Source organism: Synchiropus splendidus, chromosome 7 (assembly GCF_027744825.2).
Source record: "Synchiropus splendidus isolate RoL2022-P1 chromosome 7, RoL_Sspl_1.0, whole genome shotgun sequence".
NCBI lineage: Eukaryota > Metazoa > Chordata > Actinopteri > Syngnathiformes > Callionymidae > Synchiropus > Synchiropus splendidus.
The window spans coordinates 8091981-8119770 of NC_071340.1; the positions used below are offsets into that span (position 1 = coordinate 8091981).

Below are 27790 nucleotides of genomic sequence, written 5' to 3' on the forward strand. Positions count from 1 at the left end.
GCTTTATACTTGTGGGTGTTCATGGAGAAACAGTAACCCAACACTCATGTAGAAAGAAAGTAACACACTTTCAACACTATTTCCTCAGACATTTCAGCTGAGCAGGTGCATTGTATTCAGGATGGTCCTGATGCTGATCAGCAATGTTGAACACACAGCCTGTGACGGCGCTTGTATACTGTCAACTTCAACACTGTCTTTAAGGGAAAAAATGGCTGCAGCAGACACAACAATGCACTCTGATGGAGTAAATACTGGCTCATGAAAGGCCAAGCTCTGCAGTTGTGCTGCTGCACCATCAGCTCCGGAGTGAGTTGAAGACTGCAGGCCAGTCATGTTGATTTAGGACGTGATCCACTGACATGAACGTTGGAAGAACATGACCTGACATCCTCATGTGACCTTTCAGAACAAGTCCCACAACCTCCTGAATATGGTCTGTATGGTATAAAAGAAAATGTATGAGATCTGGATAGTTCTCTTTTGTAAAATCTCTCTTTTGCCCTTTGGTGAATTTGATCCATTCATTCCGCTGAAAGCTTTATGGGATGAGCAAAGCGCTGACTCGTGTCAGTCCATGTCACCATGCTAAGAGCTGCATGAATCACCTTTATGGGGACTTGAGCTCGAGTGTTCAGAGGCCTGACGACGTTCTGTTTGTTCCACACGATTTGTTGAAGTCGACGCTTAAATGAGGCAGCTACAGCAGCAAGGCATCGATGAGTCCTGTGTGTCTCAGTTCCGTCCCATTTGAATCTAACCCAATCCTCCCCAGGTGTGCAGGATCAGACTGTGTATGAGGTATCATTTAGTCTTATAATACTCAGCGGTGATGCTCTCTCATCCACCAGCTATCAAAGATTGCTGTCACGCTGAGTCCCCGAATACTTGAGTATGTCAGCACCACTCGCTTTGATGTCATCAAACAGAGCCCTGGTCAGAGCAGGCAGCTTAAAAGGAGAGATTTCAGGGACAGACGTAGCTTTCCATGCCATGTCCCCAGAGAGATGTAATTGACTGTGAGAGAAGAAGCCACAATTCAGCATCACTTTTGAAGAGGTCTGTGTACTTGTGTGTAACTTCAGCTCCAGAGGATATAGACCGAATGGGTGTATGGAGATGGACTTGCTCTAAAATGTCTCTAATGTCGTTTTGTTATTTCTTTTTCTCCTGTCTTTTTATTTCTTGTTTCCGTTTCCTATGTTCCCTCCAACTTCACAGCAGCGCAGCTGGAACTCATCCTGATCAAGCTCGATGATTTCTACACCTGGGTCTGCACTGCCAGATGGTTGGTGCGCATCCTCTTGTAAAGACCTAGTTCAATCGCGTTCTTGTTAACTTTCGATTGTGCATGCCTTTTCTGTCGCTTCCTTGGTTTCTTCCAAGTTTAGTTTCCATCCTTTTCCATCAGTGTTTGTGTTTGTGTGGGAGTTTTTGTACTCACGTCCTGTTTTCCTCTTGTTGGCTTTTTCTTTCTCGCGTGTGTGTTTGAGTCTTCCACCACCGAGCGTTTTTCGTTGTTTCCGACCTCGTGAGTTTATCCGAGTGCGTTTCTGTTGTCCCCGTTAGTTAGGCTTGACTATAATTCGCCTCTCTTCTGTTTCAGGTTTTACCCCCGTCCTTGAGTGCTTCCCTCGCTCCGCATTTTGGTGGCGACGTCTTTAGTTCCTCGTTTCCTGTATGTGCCCTGTTATTTTCTTGTTTGTTGTGTATTACATTTTGTTAAACTTGACCTTGTTTGTGTGTGAGTCTTCTGTGAGCCAGCTACAGTTTAGCACTTGGGTGTGTTCCACCATGACATCTTATCTCATCCGCACACCATCTACCAAAAGGCCCACCCGAAGGTTGAACAGATTATTGAGCACCATGGGTTCTGAAAATGAGAAGCAGTCTGCCAAACACAAAAATGATAGTGAGGTGAATGAGTAGCTCATGTTGTACTGTGGAATCTGTCTCAAGAACTCGGGCAAGCAGGTTGCAGGTGCACAGATGATGGAGCTTCTGCCCCAGGTGTGCCACTCTCTTAGCCCTTCAACACACAGCCATCTGGCGGAGAATTGGGGTCATCATGCTCTTTAATCTCTAGATTAACAAAAGTTTACTACTAATGCATCTTCATATCTCCACTCCAGAAGTTTTCTAACAGCAGATGGAGGTGTGTTAATCTCAGCATCCCTCTGTTGTGAGGAACCTATTAAGACCATCTGCCTGAAAACAGCTTTTTGTTCTCAAAGTACTTTTTTGCATCCAAGTAGTGATATCTGAAGTGTGAAGTTAGGGAGAAGGATGCGGGAGGTAGAGGCTGGGGTGTGGGTCAGCCTTTGACACAGGGGGTCTCTCCAGGACAGTTTAACGTCAGGACCAGGGCCTGGTTTCAGACCATCTGGATGAGTCCAGTATGTTCCTCCTGGCTTGCAGGGGTGTCGTCCAACAGCCCAGGGATTCATTGGTGACTGTAAATGGAACGTTTCTCTGGACTTCATGTACTAATCTCTCTTTCTTCTTCAGTGTTGAAAACACCTTCCAATCATGCGTTAAACTGATGGTGAACTCTGGAATTCGGCGGGGTACAAAGCCTTTTCGCGCAGTTCCTTTTAAGTCGTGCAGCCGTTGGCGGCAATGAGGTCCGTTTTTCAGGCTGGATATGCAAAAAGCGTTGAAGCAAACTCTCCTATAATACAGGACACCTGGCCTTTTCAGGGAGACAGGAATCCCTGAATCACTCGCAGATTGCATGGACGAGCCTCCGATCCAATGTGTTGATGGCAGAGTCGCAGACAAAAGCCGCACAGCCGGAATTGCCGCGGCACCTGACATTTTTCCAGCCAACATCTCTGACACTTGGACAAGGATTAAGTTCCAATCATGCTTCTTTCATTCGGAGCTCAGGTCAGTCCCAACAAGTGGGCGCTTCGGAGTCCGACATAAAAGGAAGCGCCGTCCGCTTGTTCTTCCTGCAGGAATGACCTCTGCCGGGCTTTGTTTAAAATGACAGGAGGATCAAAAGCAGGAGCAGTGTTTCCATGTGCAGTCAAGTGTGACTGACAGGACTGAGGTACAGTAAGTTGCCACAGAGATGGAAGCGCCATAAGAGAGTAGGAAAATTCCAAACATGTTTCACTAACGGGCGGATTCAAGATAACAGGCGGGAAAGTATTTTGTGAGTGAGCAAAAAAGGGGAAGGTGGACAGAACCAGCAGAAACCATTTCCCCTCATAAAGGAGGTTTACATTATCTGCCTGACACTCAAGGAGCTGCTTCCTTGCTGTATCGAAATAAGTCAGTCAAAGCTAAAGGAATCTCATGGTCTCCCTCTAGAAGACTTTCGCTCTGAATGATGAAGAAAAAAACAACTTGAGATTCACCGGCATCTTCAGCTTACTCACTGCTGTTGTTTGGCTCCAGTGTGCCTACGACATTGGCCATTATTCAAGCTTGGTCTTTCACAGTTGGGTTCTTTGGAGATAAACCAGGGTCAAAAGTACTGACTTTGAAAAGTTTTGAGCTGGAGAAAAGAAACTGGAGAAAAAGCTGAAAAAAAGTTTTAAAAGCAAAAAAATGAAACGTTAAAAAATAAAATGGGAAACTTCTGAATATTTCCAAAGTCAGTTCTTTTTGTTTCATTTTAAAACATTAAAATATCTTTCTAGCGTTCCATACGTTTTTCACGTCTCCTCTCCGTATTGTCCTAGTTCACTCCGCAGGATCAGGGTCAAGAAAGAAGACCTGAGAACTGTGACCACAGATTTTCAGATGATGAAGAAAATATCAACAAAAGTAACTGTAGTAAACCTTCCCAGTCTCTGCCCCCCACCCAACATTTGTTTGTTTGGGAGGAAAGACTGCGGCGAAACAGCGAAATATGTCGTCACACAATGCAATATACACAACACTGTCAATCTTATACTGGAAAAAGGACTCTAGAAACATCTATCATTCAACATCAGGATCGAACTTTGTGATTCACCCAATGAGCAGAGGCAGGATCCAGCAAGAGGCTGAAGCAGCTGCCCAACCGACGGACCCAGATAATACAACTTTATTTCGACTGTACGTTTCAGAATGAAGTAGAGGGGAAAGTCTTGACATTTGGTGACAAAAGAACGCTGTCTTTTAGTTATGAGAAATAAATCTGTCTCCAATCTGCAGCTGTCTGCACACAGTCTGTCCATCCACAATACGAAACATGGATTCCGCATGTAACGGCCATCGGTCTTCGTGGAGTTACTGCCAGGATTCTCCTGAAAAATATGCTTTTTTTTTACATTTTTCTCAACCTCCATTACGTGCCAACCACCTGTTCAGATATTTTGTTTATATGTTTGATCACGTGAGAGTGCATCTTTAAAGAGATTTTTCTGACGGCCTGGCAGTGCACCGCCTCGATTGTAGCGGAAATGCTATTGAATAATAAAAACCAAGGTGCCACTTAATTTCCCTTCCAACTTCATAACATCATGACTCGGCATGTGTCAGTAAGGAGCAGACAAACATCGATCAGAGCGCCAAAATGTCTGTTTACACTTTTATTTCGAGTTGACTGTGGGGACAGACATCAGGGTTAGAAACTTCTTCAGTAAGTTCCAGAACAATCGCAAGGGATGTTGAAATGTTGGTGGCGTCTCTCAGCTCCGAGCGGGTCACAGTCTGCAGCAGCTGCAGACGCAGTTATGATAGAACATGTCGCACTTGTCCAAACCAGAGAGTCCATCAACTCTGCTAATGACAGTAAATCGGCTAAATGCTATCGTCTAAAGTCAGAGCTTTTGCTGGCTATAGCTACACTTTAATAAACACAATAAAATGAGTAGACACACGTTTGTTAGCATCTCAAATATAAGTTCCCCACATTTGATAACACACCCAGGACTCACGGTAAACACAGATAATAACTGACAAGACGAGTACAAAGACTGTCATTTCAGCACCTGAGCTCTTCAGTCATCCCTGGTTCTTTTGCTCTGTCAGATTCACACTTTCTCTTCCTAGACTCTTCACTGTGAACTATTGCCTCTGCCACGATGATAATGAATGGTCGCTGCTGAGTTAGCTGGGCACAGGAGCCGTAAAATGATGTGGCAGTCATGTGGGTGGGCTGTGGTTACCCTGCTCTACGTTGTCTAGAGATTCCTCAGAACTAGAGAGTCAGACTTGTCTGTTCGGTAGGAAAGCTGTCATCACATTAATGTGAAAATAATCCAACTTTTGCAAAATGTGTTGTAAACTGCTGATTTGTATGGTAAGATGTTGAATTGTAAATGTCTTCTGCACTTCAAGGTCACACGTTGCTTTACTTCACAATTCATTCCAAATCAAACACAATCTCTATGTTTAAATTTCCCAAGTTAAAGTGACTCAGAGCTGTGGTGCCATGCCTCCTGGTTTAGTTTGATACTGGCTCTTCGATGGATCATTGCTCCAAAGTGCCTCCGTCCACTGTATCGCTGAGTAAAAAGTACTTTTTCTTTGTGCTATTTGCTCTGACATTTTTTAAACCTGACTTTGCAATCCGCATGCAACAGGTCTCCAAGCACCACCATGCATTCTTTTGAACAAACTCATTCTTTGATGGGGCTTTTCATGAGAAAATAAATGACACTATTGATTGGGGAAATGTCAGCTGCCGTTCAACGTCTGACTGAATAATTGATGACTGCAGAGACATCATTCAGTGAAATGATGCAGGCTACGGAGGACTTTTTTCAAGTTTCAAAAATCAGCCGTGGAATGGTTTTAATATTCCTTTTTCTCCATATGAGTTACGCGTCTTTACGGCGGGGAGCATGCTGAAAACATAGCGACAACTTAGATGAAACTTTCTCTTTCTTGTACGTGGAAACATCTGGGTGCTTCTCCGAATGTCACGTTGAAGCTTCCCGAAGTCACATGAGTGAAACGTGAATGTTCAATTTGTCCCTGACTTGAATCAGAATCTTTCTTTACGTGGTTCCTGAAATTGAAATAGATCCAACAGTACAGCGGACTCCTGGTGTTTTTAATCATTCTGTATGAAGGCTTCTTTCAAAAACACAGCTTCTTATCGTCCCAGATCTGCTCTCTTCCTGATGCCAGATCACCTCAACTGACTCTTGAGAAAGACACGTCAGCTGCTTGTGGTTCTCAGACCACTGGTCTGTCCTAGAACACCTCCGTTACTTACTGTGTTGGAAAAATGTTTTCGGACACCCCATGCATTCCACTGTGTGCTCATAGCATGACTAAAAAATATTAATCTGATGTGTTCAAGTTTTCGTTCAGTTTTGTATACATCGCTGTTATTTGTTGACATTGACACCGGTGTTGAGAAATGAAACTGTTACCAATTTAGTTAGGTACTTGTTTGTGTCTGTACAATGTAGTCAAACCTTTTGAAACAAAGATTTTTCCATACATCTTCATGCTGATATTTGAGATTGTGTGTTTTTATTGTGCCATCCACCATCCCAGCTTGTTGCTTTCCACTGTGACTTTGGATTCACAAGTTTATTTGAAGCCAGAAAGTTGATCCAGCAGCTCATTTCACTTTTCACAAAAATTAAAACACAGTTTACTTTCAAACCCATGAAATGATTAAAGAAATGTAACGTCGTTGTGCTTACACACAACTAAAGTTTTTATAAGCATGTGGCTAAGAAAATCTTTAAAAATGTTGTATAATATCAATTCTTATTTTCTTATCAAATATAAATTGATAAGAAATTATTATCGTGAGAAAGCACAATATATTTTTAAATTATTGAGTACAGCGTTATGGAGCGAGTCACTCATTAATACTGTTGAATTAGTGAAGATAAATGATCTTTTAGGGCCGTACTAGAACACTTAGCAGTGAAACACACGTCAGGAACACATGCTATCTGACATAAATAATCCTAATCTCTTTGCTTCAGAGTTCAATAACTCTCCAGATCAACAGTTAATCTCACTCAGATTGGATCATTTAGAGTCACAGCAGGAGCAGCTGCAGGTCCCCACAGCTACACACTTCCTCGCTTAAGATTCAGCGGCAGCCGGAGATGCACGTCGGGAGAAAGTCACCTTTAACACTGCAAGATAAACTAGCCTGAACTTTTCAGTGGAATTGTGGAGTGACATCCAAAAAGTGAATAAAGACTGAGAGTCAAGACCTGGCAGCAGTCAGACCTTCACAAGTTCCGTCTGTTATCTGGGCAACACTCAAGAGGAAACACTGACTTCACTGAGCGCCTGAGGCAGCGCACATGAAAGAAAAGGTTTCATACAAACACACACAAAGAAACAACAAATGTACATGATCTGTGCTGAAAATCGGTGAGATTTTATTCGCCCCGGGCTACAAGTTACACCCACATAGACACTGTGCAAAGAAAGCAATGGGTAAGACACACTTAAACGTCGGCAAGCACGTCACGCAAAGCAAAACAAACGTCTGCACTTGACCAGAACACGGTATACTGCGAGAAAGAAAACATGCCACAAACAACGAACGGCTCATCGTACAAAAATCTAAATTTGAAAACTTCTAATACTGATGTGTTGCCAACTGCAGAGTTCCAGCCCAGATTGGCTGCTTTACGAGCAGCTGGAAAAGGCGCTGCAGGGTGCGAGCACATTTTCCTCTTGAAAACAAAACTGCGTTTATGGGCTGTTTTTGTCGATAAGACAGTGCTCCAACAACAAACATTGGCATAAATGAAGCTTATTTTCACGAGGATATAGAAAAGAAAACTTGATGTGCCGCGAGTTAGGACTGATAATAAAAGCCATTTGAAGTGACGCTGCTTCACTAGGCAAAACATCTGACAGAAAACACTACTGCACTTTTGTTTTACAAGCCGTCGACCTGACAGCCAGAAGTGAGTGACTGCACACATTTCAGCCAATCACTCATCAACTCGAGGGTCTTCCCAGCGCCGGCGGGTCAATATGGGTCATTGAAAAACGCTGGTTGATGACCAAGACAGAAAGGAAAATAGTCAACGTAATAAAACCTCACGAATATTTGTCATGAATGCAACTCTCAAACTGATGCATCCTCTATTCTGGCTTTTTCAAATTAAGCTGTAAAATGGTAAGAGGCAAGAATTAATCTTCAAAGTCAGTCATGTGCCTCAGGGTCAAGGTCAAGGTAATCTCAGCTGTTGGCTGAAGGGTGAGATGAAAAACACCACAAATAAAAACTGGTAAATAAACTGAACGCCTCCTTGCTGAGCCCTCAGGCCACACCGACAGCCATGACCTTCGCCCGGCAGAAGACGTTCTTAAAGGGAAAAGGCAGCAGTCTGGCTGCAGCCTGGGGTCAATTTAAAACGGCTCCTCATATGAATTAAAGCGGGTCCACCCCTTGGAGAGATTGTCTGATCACAGCTGGCCATAGGAGGTCCACACACGTCAGGACAAGATCAAAATAGAAGGACTTACTGCTAAATTCAGCTCTATGTGTTTGGCACTGCAAGAACATGGTCATCAAGGAGACACACAACAAGCTACGACTGATCATTCCTACTTTGGAGCAGTCGCAGAACCACCTTGGGGATAGGGCTGCACGACGTCATCACTCCAGATATGCTGAATATGTCAATGCCATCACATTATATGGATGAGAAGGGAAGTGCTCTTTTTAATTCACTTTAACTCTGACTGCGCTCTGGATTTTGGCAGAGGTGAAGGTGCTGATATTAATTTAAAGTGCGAATGTTTATTAAGTGCTTCTACAGCAACATTTGGTCATTTTTCATGTTTGCACTTCCTGTCTGATTCTGTGAATCTGGATCACACTGCTGTGCAGTGTAATTATTTTAGTTCTTTTTGGCACGTATGAACATTCAAAGGGATAAAAAGCGTAGATATTTGATACATGACTCAGAGGCTTCTGAGATCGTGCAGCTCCACAGGGTGACATATGAAAAAATATATTTTAACTTTAAAAAAAAAAAAAAAAAAAAGTGAATATTCATTGTTCAAAGTGCAGGCAAGCAATTAAAAGTGATGCGAAACTAACAGTAATATTTTGTAGGTAAACATATACTAGAAAATGTTGCTTAGAAAGGGCAGTAGAAAGCAGACTGATATTGCTGGATGTTCATCAAACATTTCCAAGCTAAATGAAGGACAAAACAAACACAGAAGAGAAATAAAAACGGGGCTGGAGAACATCTGTTTGTGACCCCAACAAATAAAATCCTGGAGGAAGAGCATCCTCGTCCTCACTCGTCGTCGCTCTTGTCCGACTGATCCTGCAGGAACAATAGAGAAAGCGTCTCAGTGCTTTAACAGTCGTGACCCCACATTTCATTTTGGGGTATACAGGGAGTGTATTGCTTGTGATTCATCGCTGATGTCGGCACTCTCAGTGACTCTCACCAGATTACCCCAAAACAGAAACAGACTTCAAAAGAAGCTCGGCTCGAGAGTCTCTCGGAGCATATCTTTGTGTCAATCAATGTTCAGTGCCGCGATGCTTCTCAGCGCGACCAGGAGGCCGACAGTCATGAAAGAAAAGGCAATTGAAGGGAATAAACGACTGCCTGGCAAAGCAAGCTTGCAGACCACAGGGCAGCGGAGGGGAGCGGGAACAGCCGAGGGAATATTGGACAAACGTGTGAAGAGCTGCGGCATCAACTGTGAGACAAATAAAAAGTTTGCTGTCGGAGGAAGTGCGCTTTTTCAGACTCGGTGTGTCGGCGTGGGGACAGTTGTTTTAGCACTATCTTCAGAGAAGCAATTCATGTTTTAACTCTGCAGACTTTAAGAGCTTTGGGAAGATTTGTGCCCAAATCTCTGTCTGAAAATGTTTTTTTTTTAGGAATTTCAGGGGGACAAGCACATTTCACTGTTAATATTATTATTAATGGTAAAGACTTGTTCAAGGACTTTATTGCCAGAGGCGTACAAATGGTGAAATAAATCAGAGTTATTCTCTGTCTCCGTCATTACATCCACTTGCATTGAAGTTTTGACCCAAGATCGATTTTCATCTAACATTTAATCTTCTCCATTTCTTTAGCAAAAACACAGCACTCTGCCCATAAAGCAAAAAGATAGCTTCGACTTTGTCCGATCATTTTTGGTCACCTATTTTTCTTGACAACTTTGACTCACGCTGCAGTCACAGGAAATTAGGCAGAATGACCTACATTGTCATCCAGGTCGTCCTCACTGTCGTCATCGCTGACCACCGGCTTGGCCTTGCTTCGACACTGTCTCTTCTTACCTTTGTCATGGCCGCGGGACTCTTTGCTCAACTTGATCTTGACTCGCACTGACTTTGCTGGGGGAGGCAAAAGAGGAAACTGTTGTTCAACTGATTTTCAAAGTTTGCTCACAGCGGGCATTTGACTGATGCTGTTGATTTCAAGTGCTTACATGCAATTAAATGAAAAAAAAAATACTCTTGAGGAAGTTATAATGTAGAGTGTGTCCCTCACGCTGTGAAACACAACTTTAATTACCGGTAGGCTTTTTACTTGTGTACTTCAAGCATTTTAAAATAGCAATGTAAATTACAGACAAGTCTGTGAAGCTAAATGATTTAAAGATGCGGGATGTCTCTTGCACTAAGCAACTTAAAATACTGTAGAAACCTTGAAAGAAAGTCATCATACATGAGTACAACCATGCATAACATCTATAAACATCTATAAACCCTTATAATAATGATGCTTAGCCTTTAGCTGTCACGCAAATGAGGGTGGTTGCAGGTATGTAAGGTAGGCAGGTAGTAGTCCCCAATGGGTGGCGTGTTGTGTTTTTCAGAGCGAGCATTGTTCAGACAGGACAGACAGACATGATGGTGCTGCCACTTCCTTCCGTTATGGTGCTATCACATCGGAACCCAACTCCCAGGATCAATGATGAAACATTGTACATGTAAACCAGTAGGCAGTACCTAGAACTTATACATCATATCTCAGCATGTGCATAGATTTTAGCCCAGGCCAAACTTGACAGGGAAATCTGTGGCAGTGATGTCATGTTTGTTCAGGGAACTGAATCAACTAAAATGGTTGTTATGAGTATTAATTATTCGTATCGGTACTCTGGATCGGCAAGTGCTCAAATGACGTTACTCGTACTGTAAAAATGTGGTATCATGACATCCTTAAACCAAAGTCTGACCACTAACTCACTATACTTGTTGATTTTTTTGTTTGCATTTTGTACTCAACCCATTAACTCCACAGTCTGAAGGTTATGAGGCTCAGTACTGACTTTTTCCCACAGCTACAACAAACAGAAATAGCAAATGGACGTGCACCAATAAACTGTATAAAACTAACTTGTGAACCACAAATAAAATCAACCCATTTCATGTGACATGTTCTACCTTCAGTTTCTGAGTCATCCTCGTCGTCTTCATCCTCTTCACTGTCGTCCTCACTGTCGTCATCCTTGGCTATTTTCTGCCTGGCGCTCTTGAAGACAGATTGAAGGACGATAGAGTCTTCATAAATCTGAGGGAAAAACAAAAAAATTAAGTGTGAGTCATTTACCTGATGCAATACAGACAAGCTGACATAAATATTCCCACTCACTACCATCGTCCACAAAGTCATTTGTCTGAAAGTATCGGCTCAGAATCATTTGGAGCACTGGTGCTCATGCTCCAGTTGGAAGCACACGGCAACACATCACGCAAACACAAATGCAACTTCATCCCGTGAGCGCAGTACTAAGAAATGGGGACAACAAAAATAAAGGGCAAAATTGCAAGAAACCAAAAAATGAATAACAATTACAAAGAAATTCTGCCACAGGGATCAACAACGGAATGCAGCAAAGACTCTGGGATGAAACCCTTAATAACCTTTTTTTATTTCAGTGTTTATCTTCCTGGCCTACATAGAATAAAGTAAAGGTGCTGACTAGGCCTTCACACATGACATTGTCAACTGACCGATTTATTTTTAATGATGTTTTCATCATTCAACAACCATCATGCAGACACTGTGCAGAATTTATCATGTCATTTCAGCATTTTGTTTCACGAGAAAAAACAGTTGAGATGCTCTTGGAAAACTAATATTGATATGTCAAAGAAGCAAGAGGGGCCATCTGACCTGGGATCCCTCCAGATTGAAAGTCTGGGCATTGAAACAGAGCAGCATGACATCCTTCTCCAGGTCAGCCACACTTCTGTACTTATGGTTTCGCACTCGTTCCTGAAAACAGAGAGAAACACAACCATTAACTCAATCCATGCATCATATACTTCCTCAGATCTGAATAAAGTACACTGCATCAAGAGTGCATTAATGAATGAACAGCTATATAAGTGCCGCTCATTTAAACCACCACAGAGGCTCAACACTGCCCCCTCTTTCTTTTGCCTCACTAATTATAAATATAATAAATGAACATAATAATATAATAAATATAATAATAAATTATAAAATCATATCCTGATTCAATCTGCATCAGCAACTGCAGGCCATGGCAGTGTTTAAACTGCCGAGCAGTTTTATTCTGTACAACAATGCAATTCAGATATGTAACACTTGGCAAATAAACTCTGTTAAAGTCTGTCACTTTGGACGTGATTCAGTGCAGTAATACATCATTGCATTATGTGAAACATGAGGTAAACATTTTTTTGGCTGTGATTTTATCTTATAAAACAATAAAGAAGAAGAAGAGCAACAAATTATCTGGTCATTCGTAGGTTTTATTGCTGTATTTCCAAGTCAAACAGAAGAGCTACTTGGATATAGAGGATTAAACTGTGTTTCACCTTTATAGTAGCACACTTCCCAGCTCCAGGATGAGAGATACACACAATATAAATGAAAAACTCATATCTTAATGTGTAATGCCGCAAGTATTCGGTATCAGTGAGTACTCAAATGCAAGTACTGCAAGTCCTACTCGTTTTTTGGGGACAAAAATGGCATCCCCAGTTTTGTCGATGGTCAGGATTCTAGACCGTTATAATTCAAGCATAATGTTAGAAACATTTTAGAATCATTGTTGATCTAATCACTTCCGCATCATCATGAGGAGAACTTGAAGTATAAGATAAACATCAACCATATTGACTTTCTTAATTCTAATCTTCATTTGATCCTCATGACCCTCTGTAGAATTAGAGCCCCCAATGTTCCATGGGAAATTATATTCATTCACTAGTTTTTTAGTTTCACAAGTCTTTAGTTTCATACGTCCGTAAATTTGAACAAAACATGGAACTGCAGCTGACACTCATCCTGCTTCATACCTTGATTTTCTTGAAGTCCACAGGCTTTCTAATAAGCTCATAGTATTCAGGAAGCTCCTTTCTGGATGGCAGTTGGACAAAGACTTCACTCAGTTGTCTTCCGGACCTGAAAAAGAAACACTGTCAAAGTTAGCATGTCGGAATGTTAACAGAGTTCATTAATGTGTTCACGCTATTTCAGACCTGGATTGTGAGCACATAATTATTTTTTTCACGAAAGTGAGGCTAATATTTGAAGACACTACTAATTCAGTACTTCAGTAATTCATTACTGGGACTTTAATAGATTAAATATGATCAATTAATTGCAGAAAAAGTAATTCATTGACACAAATAAATCAATTGCAGATACACTGTCTTTCACACACTGTGAAAGACAGTGTGATGTCATAACCAAAGCACTGATCATAAAGGAACCTAAAGGAGATTGCGCTGAAGAGCTGCAGAAAACTTGAAGGAAGAAGCACCGAAAATGCTTTGTGTATTGTTTTGTCTACTTCATGCACTGCTTATCACTGGAGCACTTCCACCATGACATTTAAGTCTGTCAGAGTGAAAAAAATGCAAGCCCCCAATCCATTATTGGATTCTTTTTTTTTATGAATAGATGTAAAACATGGAGCAAAAACTGTGTTCTTGTTTCGCATTATGAACATGTAAGCATGTACATGTAAGCATAAATTCAGGCATGTTTTTGCTCTGACTTGTCAGGGGTTTAATGGGATGTAGACACAAGAAAAAAAAAAAGAAATACAAAATCATTAATACGGGCTATCACTCAACAAAAGCATTTTTGCACAATTGATGCAAATACTATTGTGTAAATGTTAGTACTGCTCATAAAAAATAAACAGCCGAAGCATGTTCATTACTTGTAAACTTCATCCCAGAGAAATTAGAAAAAAGAAAAACAAATATTCAAAGTACTTCCCAGTTGGACTATAAATACAGCCTGTCAGGTCTTAGCTCAGTCAAAGTTTGGGAAAATGGGACAAGTAAAGAAACGACTGTGATTTTCCCATCACGCAACCAAACAGCAGAGCACCATAATTTGTCTTGCTGATATCAACTGATGCTCTGCCTTCCCCGGTGAAGCTGTCTTTACATGCACTTAACAGTACACTTTAGTTTGCATTTCATCGACGCTTAAGTCAAGGGCAATACCAGCACAAGACAAATGAATAAAATCATAATTAGTGGTGTGAGTTGAGAGATATCTTTGGATGCCTTCATCATAATAGAGTGAAGAGGCAGTGACCCTGCAGGCAACAGAAGCCTCTATACACCCAATTAGACCTGAGGAATTCACGAAGAACAAACACAAACATAAATGGCTTCCACTACAAACATCAGCTGACAGCTCCCCAGAAATACATTTGTTCATAAATGGAAGATCACTTTTTAGCAAATGTGCAGCGAACAAGACCAAGTGATACGCCAACATTTGCCACTGTCCACTGAAGAAACAGAGTGCCTCATCATGCAGGAAACCAGCCCAATGAAGCATGTGCTTCAAAATACAGGTAATATGATGACATCATACTTTAGTTTTAGCCATCCACACATTTTTGGGAGGGAGGAAGACCATTTCCATCAGTGACAACTGACACATCACCTCAATCACACACACAGATCTTTAGTTAGTGTGATCTTGCGTTACGTGTGAAAACACCCTCTACCTGTGTCAGATATTTAGACATAGAGCCTGAGATAAAGACCAAGTGCTGGGTGAGCCAGGGGCTCACACAGCAGGAGAATGTCTGCACAACTTTTGCCAAACTCCAAAGCTGTTTTCATGCTGGGCCCACCACTGCAAAGAGTTGCAGACGTCCTGCTCTCCTTCGTCCCAAGTGGAATCAAACCCTTCCTCCTTCTACTTAGATTGAGAAAAGAAGACGTGGGGGAGAGGATCCTGCCTTATTTAAATTGGTTTCCCTTGATCTGCTCTGACCCACTTTCACACACCTTCTTCCTTTGGAAACTATCTTCCAGGATGCAATCATTTACCATGTCCATCAACTCTCTGCATTCACGTGGTCGACGATTTGTCTCAACATCTGGCCTAAAAATGCCATCTCACAGCAAGACTGAAGCCTGCAGCCCGATTTGTGACTTTATTTGTAATCCACGCATCAGCATAAAACTGCTATGAAGTGAATCTAAAACATATCGAAATAAAAAACAAACAGCATCCACTTCCATGACAGAACGTTTTCCCAGGAAAGTGGGTTGAAATAACTTGCCGAAAACCTGTTGAATTCCAATGGATCCAAACTCGAGGGATATTATTCAGTCACCATAGAGTGGCGCCTCCAAGCTTAAATCCATTGTGTAAACTGCTAAAATGACAAGGGTGAATGGTGTGATTAAACAGGGTTTTACCCCTTTGATGTGGAGCTGCAATGCCGCTCATACCAATGTTGAACAATCAGAATTTCTAGGAACTTAGGCTATACAGTTACTTCAAAAGGTTCAGGACCGCATGGTAAAAGAGTTTGAAGCCTCCGAGAAATTCAGCGCACCATTTCGTCCATCGTATAATCTACAGGGTGCCACCACTTTGATGGAGATGCACTGACAACAACCATTAATACGGAGTGGAAAGAACTCAACATCTGGAAAGGCAGGGTCCAGCAAGCAAAAATACAGAGCATACTTGAGGAAGAGGAACACACATGTTGTTCTGTGAGTAGGCGTACAGCAGAGAGACATAAAACCACTTAGACAACACAGACACAACCCACATGCAATTTAGCTTTCATTCACCTTGCACTGAGTGAAGAATGATTAACACAATTGCAATTTTTCCTAAATGTCTTGAGTGCAGTGCAATTGGCACTGCAACCCTAGAAAATACGTTATTGGTAAACATTTGATGATCCACTTCAGATTGGTGTTGATCGAAGTTGTCAGGGCAATAAGAAATGATTCGGATTTCAGCACTGGCCAGCATCTTATACCTGTAACATATATCTGTACCACCAATTAATATATGGAGTTTGTTTTGGAAGATGGTAGTGATGACTGCAGCGAGGATAGGATTGACAGAAATAGAAAATAAAAAAATCTACATATGGAAACATATACATATAGGAACTCGATAAGTATTGATGATGGACCACAAGTCATAAATCCTTCCACTTGCCAGCCTTTCTTCACCAACAGAGAGATGCCTGGGGTTAAACTACTGAGTTTCACCTCCTGATGGATAACTAAGCCCAGTCATATTAAAGAAGATACAAAAATAAGCCAAGGTACTTTAGTGCTTCAACTCCCTTCCTGAAACTGACTATTTTAGCGGATCTAAATTTGCAAGAGCTTCAGTTTGGCTTAAAGCAATTGAAAAGAAACAAAGCTGAAACTTACTGCATCGTCTTCTTTCATATCCTTTAAAAAAAGTGTAATGTTTGGCTCTAAAACACCCCACTCCACTCTGGTGATCCACTAATCCCTTGTTGCAGTGGCAAGGTGACAAGACACTCGCCCATCTTCACATCGGCACTTTAATGATGCAGCATTTATGTCCAACTGCGTATGTGTCGATAGAAGGAACTGCAATGTTGTTTTTTGTTGTTAAAACGTGCAGGGATTTTTATATGCCTGGCACTTTTATAGCATATTTTGGGTATATTTGACGATGACAAGAATCAGCCAACACAGAATTCCAAGTATGAGCATTCACATAAAACCAATTCTGATTAAAGGCTCGAGAGTCCTTTGTTTTCAAAATGATGAGCGCAGCCAGAAGAGACGTCAAGTAGGAGAAATTATTTCTTTAGTATGTGAGGCTTATTTGCACTGCTTGAACAAACAAGTGCAACATGATGCAAGTTGTCAAGGACAGTTTCCTCCCTGTCGTTATTTTTCTTTCAGAAATATTGACAAAGGAACACTGAACAGATGCTCCAGAAAGGTTTCTAATGATTTGTCCTTCACTCGAATGGCTTCAGGCCACTGCTGCTAGCGTGCCCACCTCCATTCAGAGCTAGCAAAAAACTGGCTTCATTCGGAACAACATAGAATGGAATCACAAAAACGAATTAACTTCGATGTGACTTAGGTGACAAAATACCAGGAAAGCTGCCAAACTAACATCACTGGATTCTGAGTTTTGACCTGTTGGAACACTACACAACACAACAGTAAATTGGTTTGTTTCTGAAAATAATGTAAAACGGTAAAAAAAAGCATGTCTCTGTGTTTCTCTTGTTGAATACTTACCCATCTCTGTAGTTGATGACGGTATCAATGATGGTGTTCATTTGCTTGGTGAGTTTCGGGGGATTTGGAGAGAGTTTCTCAGCTGGTGGACGTCCGCGTCTCTTCTTGGCCTTGTTACCCCACTCCTCTCTGCTCAAAGAGTCCTTGTCCTGACGTCTCTTACGTTTCCGCTTCTTCAGTCGAATCTCCTCCTCCATCTCTTCCAGATTTCCATCCTCAATAGCCTGAGTGGGTGTGTGGGTGGGGGGAGACATACAGTACATGCAATCAGTCAACCTACATACACAGTGTTGAGTAACAGGACAATTGTCAATCGGAGTAAAATGGACGCAAATCATCCCAAGAATTGAAGTGACAGTCATCTGATTGCGAGAATTTCCATCTGTCATGAAAGAGATTTCTTTGAGTTTTTTTGCGAGTTTTTTTGACAGTAAAATATTAGAAGCTCAGCACTTGTTTTCCCCGTGGAAATAAGTGGGCTTCACTTGGCTGTCATTTTTAGTTTGTTTGACTATAAGAACTGAATGACTTAGAAAGACAAATAAGGACAATATTTTTAAGTCATGGCAAAAGAAATAAGTAGATGATAATCACACAATAACCATGTTATTGCGATTGGCATGGATTTATTTTATTTGTTCTTCATATCTGAGGTAATAATACACACACACACAGATTCTATGTAATGCTCCATAAATAAAACATTGCAGAAAATGTTTCTCGTTTATCAGTATTAGTCATAAATAACAGAGCTGGGAATTTGAGCACTGCTGGCTCGTTAAATGTATTTATTCTCACCGGCACAAAATGAATAAAAAATAATACTTGGTTTGCATGCTATCAAGAGGCTCCAAGATACATTTCTCCAAATTAGAAAATGTTTTTTTCAACGAATGTAACGCTTCTAAAAGAAGCTGTTGCTGGTTCCGTGTTGCTTCTCAACTTTAATAAGAGAAACCACAGAAAGCATTCTGACACACCTATTCTTTTGGGCCCAAAACACCAGAGCAGAGCAGAGCGGCTGTTGTTAAGTATCTCTCCAGGGAAAGAGTGTTTTGCTTGTGGTTGGATGTGATTAGCATCGAGCGAAAGTGAACCATAGGATGAATCCTATGGTGTCTATTGTTTGTTTTGATTGAAGCCTATTTCACTTTATAGGATATGGATTTTGATTGAAGAAATGCTTTTAGTTTGACATTAAAAGAATTTAAAGTTAGGAACAGCAGTGATCATGACACATCCATATGGGATTGTGTGCTCAAAACAAAGTTAAAAACAGGAAGAGAGGTAAAATGAGAATACTCTTGAGCCAAGGTTTGAACAGCCTACAAATCATTGAAACTATATTTGTCCAAATGCTACTATATGACGGGGGTGACAGGAGTTTGATCAGCATTGCGGACCAGCAATATTGAGTGGTTATGGACCTGAATAATGATGTGTTTGACTTTCTAACAGGAATGAAAACTTATGTACTGACACAGATGATTTACTGATGTCCCAGAAAGATAAAATTTACTCAGTCGCTGGGATCATACAGATTACAATCTAAGCACATTATCAGCCTGTTTGTGTCTAAATCGCAAAAAAAAAAACATAATTGGATGAGTTTCTATCGACAATAAACATTATGTTCCATAGCTGTTCTTCTGATGAAACAGATAAAAGTTAGATTGCCAATGTGCTCATTTTTCATATGATAATTAAACATTAGAGAGATATTGGAGAGCAGTTCCACTTTTGTATGTTTATAAATTCAGACATAATTAACTCATGACTGATAAGTGGAGGTCAGACTTTACCCGCAGCCATTGTTTCTCAGTCAGAGCATCACTGTAGTCCACATCGCGACGACAGCGAGATCCACGGCCGAAAAGTTTCTCCTCCTCTTCTTCGTAGGTGAGTCGTTCCACTTCAGCATCATCTTTGATAATCCAAGAGGGTAGTTCATCCTCCTCCATGAGACGTGGTTTACGTTTTGGGTTCCTGGCATCCTCACGGCGCCGGTCCATGTCGAAGCGCTGCCATGGGAGGCAGCACATTTTCAGGACCACCAACAGCACATTTATTGGTCACAAGTTCCTAAATCAATCTGAATATGGTTGCAAGAGGCTTGCACAAGCGCTGCGTAGCTGGTGTCCACCTCAGAGACAAGGATCTCAGTCTTAATAGATGGTTTAGATATAGAAATTAAACAAATCCGTGATTAATATGTGCACAGAACATGATCCACAGGTTCTCGTAGCCGACCTGTGTATCGCCGATGCCAGCCACAGGGAAATTAATTAAAAGTAGTTTGTGTCTACTGAAGGTGGCTGATAATATTTCAGAAAAATATCAGTCTTGACAACTGTAATTACTGGAGCAAGATGAAAGAAAAACTGCTGTCAAAGTCATTCTGTCTGAAGAGATTTTCGAGTAGCGAAGGATACGCTTTGAATTTCAACTACAACAGTGACGGGAGACGTTTTCTTACCATGTAGAGCTCAAACTCGTCCTCATTACGGGCGATCATCTGATTGAGAGTTTCATCATCTGGCACCTCATCTTCTTCCTGGATGTATTGAAAAGATATTGTAAGATGCAATGCTACAAATGACAGTATTGATTTAGAGTCAGGTTGAAAAACAGAATTCATTAATACTTTAGCAAGAGGTTTATAAAGTGATGATACTTTTCATACATGCTCTGTGTTTACCTCGTTCTGTTCCTCATGCTCCAAAATGGCTTGGAGGAACGCACGACGCTCATGGCTTGAAGACTTCTGGTCAAACATCCCAGCCTGGATGACCTTCTGATCCACGTTGAGTTTATATTTGGCAGCTGCCAGGATTTTCTCCTCCACGCTGTTGACAGTGCAGAGACGAAGGACCCGCACTTCGTTCTGCTGACCGATGCGATGAGCACGGTCCTGAGCCTGAAGGTCCTAAAAGTCACCGGGGGAGATAAGGATATAAGGTCGTCTTGAACATTTATGAGAAACGCCTTTAATTGGATTAACCTTCAAAGCTGCACTTATAAACACCCGTTGCTGGGTGGTGTTCGGGTTGGAGGAGAAAGGCTACGATTTCATTTCTCCAGTGTCTTGACTTTTACGTTGTACCATATCTAAGTGAGAGCAAAATAATCCAAAACATAAAGCAAATAAATGCTTCTGCAAGGATCCAAAGGCAGATGCAAGATGCTTGCTATGTCCTCAAAAAAATATAAAGCAGAATAAAAAATAGATAAATCACTTGTTTTGAAGCCATTACTGCTGGACCGACCTGATGGGGGTTCCAGTCACTATCGAATATGATGACAGTGTCAGCAGCCTGCAGGTTGAGCCCCAGTCCCCCAGCTCTGGTGCTGAGCAGGAAGATGAAGTACTGAGACCCTTCCTCATTAAATTTCTTCAGCAGCATTGCTCTGTCTTCCGATTTGGTGGTTCCTGAAAGATCGAAGGCAAACATCCGGTGTCTGACACGTCACTATAAAAACGGATATTGTTTAACAGAGAGGCAAAGTGTCACTTGACAAGGCGCTGCAAACTTGACTGACCAATTAAATTCAACCTCTAATTGTATCCAAAGTTCAAGTCTTGGTTGTCTACTCACACAGCTTTGGTTTAATTCAGGCACAAGAAGTTAGTGACTTATGACTTAGGAATAATTTAATTGGCACTGTGAGAACCACTGGATGATGAAGATGATGGCAGCAGCTATGTTGCTGTATCTCATCTATGACACATGGAACGACGACATGTTCATATGTGAACATTTCAATCAAGTTATTAAGTTGTAGTTGCTGAAGCGATCGAACAGTGGCCCTCGATTGTTGCCTCCAGGGAGCAAATGAGTCACACAATCTAAGGAAAGGCAATGACATAGCAAGCCTTGAGACTAATTGGAGGGTCTTTTGTTTGAGAAGTCGAGCTGAGGTGTCATGCTGAGTGGGGTGGACTTTTGTCCTCAGACACCGTTAAGCATTCTTTTTTTATATTCTGAGCAAACTTTCTTTGGATTTCTCAATACTCAATAACTTTCCATCAGAAGTTGAGATGATATTGTGTGGTTAACTGCACATTTATAGTTTATTTATCTCAAAACAAAAACCCTTTCATTGCAGAGAAACGGTGAGTCTTCTCTGAGTCTGTAGTGGATGGCCTCGCTTCACACCCAATACTTTTTAAAATAGATTCCAGCCCACCATCTGCAGTTCAATATGCATAAACCCAGCTTCGCAGTTCAACTCTGCTGTGTCTATCATCTAATGTCTTATCAATCAAGTAAGTTTTAAACACCTACCATCCAAGCGCAGATATTGAAAGTTGCGATAGCCGAAGTAATCTTCCATTATAGTCATGAGGGAGGTCATCTGGCAAAAAAGCAGGACTCTGTGGTTGGTGGCCTGCAGCTTCGGCAGGATCCGATCAAGCAGCTCAAACTTTCCGGACGCACGATACAGGTCATGCCTGAGTGGCAGAGCACGCAAACAAAACAGCGGTCAGCACTGGTTCACATGTCACATGCACAAACGTGAGGAAAAATTAGGAGTTCATACGGTACTGACAGGTGAACCTGTATAATGACAGGAATTACACTATCACTGTTCAGGTTATAGAAGGACTGCAAACTTGATCATAAGACTGAGTTTAAGTTTATCCAACACAGGCCAGTTTTTGAAATACAATGTATAATGTTGAGAGAAAAATTAACCAGCTTTAGTTTAAGTTACACTGCCTGGACAAATTATTATCAGTCCTAAAGTGTTACTTGACAGCGCAACTCGAACTCGAACCAAAGAAAAACTGACATCTATACAGAACTAATGACGTTTTGTAGCACAGTTCAGCTTGGTGTTCAGGCAATTTCTTGTTCAGTCTTGAAAGCAAAAGAGCAACACAGACTGATTTCAATAAGTTAGTCTAGACAAGAAGCTTAGAGTAATGTGAAAATCGAATATACCTATGGTAAATTTCCTTTCATAAAAGAAATCAAGAGATGGCATTTATTGATGGCATTTTTTCAGGGACTCATAACCAACCACCTGAGAACTAACTCAAAAAAAGACATAAAATCAATTTGTTTATCAGAATATTGCTGTCAGGTGAAACAAATAACGATCTGTTCATTCTACAAAATGTCATCTTTTGAGTGTCACTGTCAGAAACAATAAGAGGCTTTAAAATCAAACTTACCCACTGATGATGCCGTTTGGATAACCCAAGTGCTCAGCAAAAGATTCCTACAACAAAAGACATTCATTTAGTTGGCAGCATGGAAAAATCCTTTCCACCTGAGATTCCTTGAGGTGCTACATATGTCTCGTCATTTGTTGCAAAATTGACATGACAGATTACTATACAATCATGTGGCGTCAGGGTTTCAAGTCGATAAACTTATCTCGTTCAAAGAAGTTAAATGATCAGTTACAATCCGAAACACAGGAAAACAAACCACTGAATACAACGAAGTTGACACCCCCATCCAAATACAGGCACAGTAGGAGCAGTTAACAATGTCTTTCCAGTTATCTTGTTTACATTTTCGCTGAACTGCAACAAATTCACTTTTGCTGTTTTGAGCAAACTGAGTTGGCGTGTTGTAAATCTGATGGATGACGACACTGACTGCAAAATGAACCAGCTCAAAATATAGTGTATGTAATCTCTTGTTGCAGGACTATAATTGAGTACATGAATTAAACTGATCTACAAGGCAGTTTGTATGTTTTGGCATTTTGGGTAACTTTTTCTGAAGATCACAGAGTCAGTTTATAGTACTAGCCACCAGTTCCAACACGACGACACACCTGCGATTCAATCTCAGTTTGATGAGTGGAGATTGATCTAATGTTATTATAGTTATTCAATTTTATTGCTTTATATAGACACTTGAAAACCGGCATTTTGATCAAATGAGACGGAGAAAAAATACAAGTTATTATTTGCCATATCGTCCAGCCTGACTACATGGTTATTCAAACAAACACTACACCAGCAACTCACTGTTTGAATGGATTTGCATACAGTCAGACGTAAACGGTAAAAACATTTACCTCGATGTGCTGGAACATGTAGGGATGGTTACAGATTTTCTTCAGTTGCATTATGGTGTTCATTAGGGTCTTCGCTCCCCCTTTTCCCTGAAGAGGTTAGAAGTAAATAAAATTATCAACCTATCTCCCACCTCTTCCATGGTACAAACAAATACAACAGGGTAGAACATTGTCATCAGTTTGTTCAACATTTTCAGCTTAATTCACTTTCCATTATGTCTTCCAGGAAAATGGTTTAATATTTCTCAACATTTTGTAATTCTCAAATGAATAAAATTTGAGGACCCTCTACCCGATACAACTTTAAAAGTTCACTCATTACTGTGGTCTGAGCTGCACGTCAGAAGGCTTAAGCAAACGAACAAATCACAGCCTCACGCTTCAACAAACACAAAAGGTCGGTGTGTTTACCTTCTTGTCTTTCTCTGAGCCGTCAGTGAGAAGGATGCCTTTCTGCATGTGGCGGTACAAAACCTTCTGTATGGCAGACATGTCACATTTGATGACGTACTCCACCTGCGGGAATGACACGTTGTCAAATACCTTTGTTTTAACTGACATTCATCGTAGTCCTGTCAATGGAGAGGTATAAATGAGGATGTGGAGAAACAACTGAAATGGCAGAGGAAAAAGTGAAAATGGAAAAAACATTCTCAATTTGTGACTAAAGCAATGTGTAAAAAGCAGCAGACGACAAACATCTTTATTGAGATTAACCAATAGGGTTGCTGTAGTGTAAATGGAAATGAACAATATAAAAAAAAATGTAACAGTTCATGTGAACAAAAAATTGGCATTCTTTGAGTCTGTGCTGCAGATGGGTTAGTTGCATTAAAAATTTAAATCAGATTGACCGTGGCAGTGGAATAATCTCTGTTAACACGCTAATCTAACTTCGACAGATAGATATGTACAAAGATCTGTCGAGGGAGTGTTCCAGACTGATCTTGTGTGTAATTGATAGGATTTTCTTGCATCATGTACCAAAACACAAATTGCGCAGCACAAATTCTTTCATTTTCTTTTTGGCTATATATATTACTTAACTATAATGTTTAATTTCAGGAGTGTTGGATTGCTCACGGCAGGACTGATCATATTCAACCAGATCATATTCTAGCCCTCCAGTGACTTCCTGCCCGCGTCACAATCAATGACAAACAAAGTGAAAATAAGAAAAGATTGCACTACAAACAAAACATGGCCCTCTCTGGAACACAAACACAATGTAGCCCAAGTAAATAAAGTACCTTCTCTGGCAGCTGGGACTCGACCTCTTTCTTAAGTCGACGCAGCAAAAAAGGGCGGAGCACTTTGTGTAAACGCCGAATGATCAAGATGGTCTCTTCTTCATTCAGATCAACCTACAAATGTGCAAAATGTTAAGGTGAATTGCTTTTGGCAAGCATTTCAAATACTGTTTTCCAGCCAAGATATCTGAAAACTGCAACAATTAACACAGTCATATTCAATTTCAGCCGCTCCAAGATCAAACATAAATCTGGGTAAATTCTAACAGGTTCAGACTGACGGAATGAAGCATAATTTTAGTTTTGATATGAAGGCATAGCATTTTGTTGGTTTGCCAGAAAATCATTTCTGAATTCTGAATTCTAATCTTGGAAAATGTGCCATGAAACATACCCGTTCTCCAGTCATGGCAAACGGAGCGTTGAACCACTGCTCAAAGGTACTGCAGCTCTTGAAGATGGTTGGCAGGAGGAAATTGAGAAGAGCCCAGAGCTCCGGCAGCTTGTTCTGCAGTGGTGTGCCGGTGAGCAGGAGGCGACGAGGAGCCACGTAGTGGGTGTTAAGCACCTGTGTCAGTTTGCAGTGGTGGTTCTTCATACGGTGACCTTCATCCACTATCATGTACTTCCAACGAATCTGAAGTAGGAAAGAATTTCAAGGCCATAATTCCGCATTGAACACCAGGCAAAGGACACTGATCCAACACAAAAAGTTTTGGCTGCTAATAGCTGCCCTAAAAAACTTTGCAAAGAGTGATAAAAAGGCAGAAACCATGGAAAATATTGATCGATTTCACCTTATAACAGACCAGCAGGACATGATTGGTTGAAATTATAAACTTCAAAGTTCACATAATGAACTTCATACCAGAAAGTTCTACCACATTCACAGTAGGGGGTCTGAAAAACAACTCATGTTGAAGTGAATTCTTTTGTACTGCTCCAAGTTTGAAAAATAGACAAGAGTAGGAGCTACATTCCATCGACATCTCTTGCCAGTACACTTCTCTGTGTGGTTAAGATTCAGAGGAAAAGCTCCCGACCATGAGTAAGCAAATACTGGATTTGGTTTGGTTTTTATTTGTTGTAATATTTACATATCTATCGCAGGTTAAAAAAAAAAAACATTGTGACAACATGCATGAAACATAGTGACATGTTAAAACCATTAAAAAGTTTACTTTTTTGTTCTGTTTTTTTTCCAGAACTTGACTCACAGCATCTTACGGGACATGTCATCAAATGGTCTGTTTTTTACAATAACCCCAGTTGATTTGCAAAAGATTCTCACAGAACCAATGACGGCATTAAAACAACTCCATGCTTTGGAAACTAAGGGGTTCAAATCCTATCTACTGACATGCTGCCCTCTAAACTGTCCAAAGGTGTGAATGTGAATGTGAGCAATTGCCACTGGGTGACCTGCGTGGAACCTCTGACCTATCCAGGATGTTCACCTCAGATGATAATTGAGAATGGCAACAGCCTTACAGACCACGTGTTGAATAATGGATGAATGAATGAAGGTCACATCGGGGTGATTTTACAGCTGTTCAAGGCCTGAGACACAGGGACTTAAGAACAAATTCCACCTTAGCTATATTGACATGATTTGCTTGATTCAAGCAGCTTACTTTTTCTTAACCAAATCGATATGTTGACTCACATTCCAAAATACTGATATAGAGCCTTGCTGACAACAAGTCAAGGGTTTATCTACTATTGTGCCTCATTTGTGCAAATTACATGAACACATTTTTGTAATTAAAAAAGTAAGTCACAGGACTAATTAATCTAATACAATGTAAGATAATGAATGACATTCTTACCGGTGTATCCACCAGGGCACATAAAATGATTTGGTTGTTCTAACTTCCACCATGTTCCCTACTAAGTCTGAGAGCTGGGAGTGAACAGGAGTCATTTTACCTTGGCAAGTATTTGTTTGTCCTTGATGATGTACTCGTAAGTCGTGATCAAAACATTGAATTTGCCACTGCGCAGTTGAGGCACCAGTCCACGACGCAAACCTGGGGTGCCCTGTCAAGACGAAAACCAGCAGTTAGGTTTGGCCACACAATTAAGTGAAACAATGATTTCAGCAGGACTTTTCTTCACCTTGTAGGCAATCTTCACAACAGATGGCGCCCACTTATCAAGTTCGTACACCCAGTTTGACAAAGTCCTGAGGGAACATAGACATCGAGCGTCAAACACAGAACAACTAAGGACATTTGCAAAACACAACTCAATCCAGAGAGTTTTTTAAAAAAGTAACTTCTCCCCAATGTGTGTAAGAAAACTTCTTGTCATTTGCAACAACAGTATAATTGTGTTTGACGTAGTGATGTGACACAAAACTATTATTTGCAATAAAGTTGGTGCACAGTATTTTGACCAACACAGCATTGTGGCTTCATCATGAACATTTTTTTTTTTTATAATCAGTTCCTTTTCCCTTATCAGGTGAGAGTTACTGCCTCGCGACACTGTGTCTGACTTCCACAGACAAGGCAACAATCACAAAAGTCACATTAGCATGCAACCAACATCAGACAGATGAGTCCTGCATCAGTACTTTGCTGCAAACATTGGATGTCATCCCAGTCACCTCCCAAGGTTATCATCCCTGGACTATTCCTCCTCCAACTCCGCTCTCTTTAAAAGCACTTCAGGATTCAGGCACTGCCTCTCCACCAGTCACTCTCTTTTCTTTTGCTGTGAAGTCCACTTTCAGAAGAGACGTCATTTCTCTGCCACTGACCATTAACCCCACTCATAGTGACCTTTAGCCAGGTGTGCTCCTTTAGAAAGGTGATTTACAAAGGAATTTAATGGAATAGAAAAACAATTGGAGACAATATATGATTCCAGAGACCTTACTGTTCTTGTGTTACAAATGTTATACAGAACAGACATGCAACTAGACCAGACCTGGGCTAAGCGCGGACAACTAGCCCATATAGATGGGTGATATCAATGACAGCCATTCAATGGACTCATTGCATCCAGGCAATACTCATTGCTGTTTCAATTTAAAAAATACTCTTTCATCTTTCATTCTATACAACTACTTACAGTTGTGAAA

At 40.9% G+C, this 27790-nt stretch overlaps 1 protein-coding gene across 1 annotated transcript in view; it reads right to left on the reverse strand.

Moving 5' to 3' along the window:
* Window positions 1–7269: 7269 nt before the first annotated feature.
* The window catches only part of smarca2 (SWI/SNF related, matrix associated, actin dependent regulator of chromatin, subfamily a, member 2), a 36857-nt gene continuing 16336 nt past the window's right edge, over window positions 7270–27790 (reverse strand). The window contains exons 17-34 of the mRNA XM_053870311.1: window positions 26821–26887; window positions 26632–26742; window positions 25097–25339; window positions 24703–24816; window positions 23864–23968; window positions 23453–23539; window positions 22593–22639; window positions 21700–21866; window positions 20680–20843; window positions 20112–20339; window positions 19890–19967; window positions 19216–19434; window positions 17414–17637; window positions 13193–13298; window positions 12039–12140; window positions 11306–11432; window positions 10116–10249; window positions 7270–9215 (exon numbers count right to left, since the gene is read on the reverse strand). Coding sequence (XP_053726286.1) covers window positions 9186–9215; window positions 10116–10249; window positions 11306–11432; window positions 12039–12140; window positions 13193–13298; window positions 17414–17637; window positions 19216–19434; window positions 19890–19967; window positions 20112–20339; window positions 20680–20843; window positions 21700–21866; window positions 22593–22639; window positions 23453–23539; window positions 23864–23968; window positions 24703–24816; window positions 25097–25339; window positions 26632–26742; window positions 26821–26887 — 2353 coding nt within the window. The 3' untranslated portion in view covers window positions 7270–9185. The remainder of the gene's footprint in view (window positions 9216–10115; window positions 10250–11305; window positions 11433–12038; window positions 12141–13192; window positions 13299–17413; window positions 17638–19215; window positions 19435–19889; window positions 19968–20111; window positions 20340–20679; window positions 20844–21699; window positions 21867–22592; window positions 22640–23452; window positions 23540–23863; window positions 23969–24702; window positions 24817–25096; window positions 25340–26631; window positions 26743–26820; window positions 26888–27790) is intronic.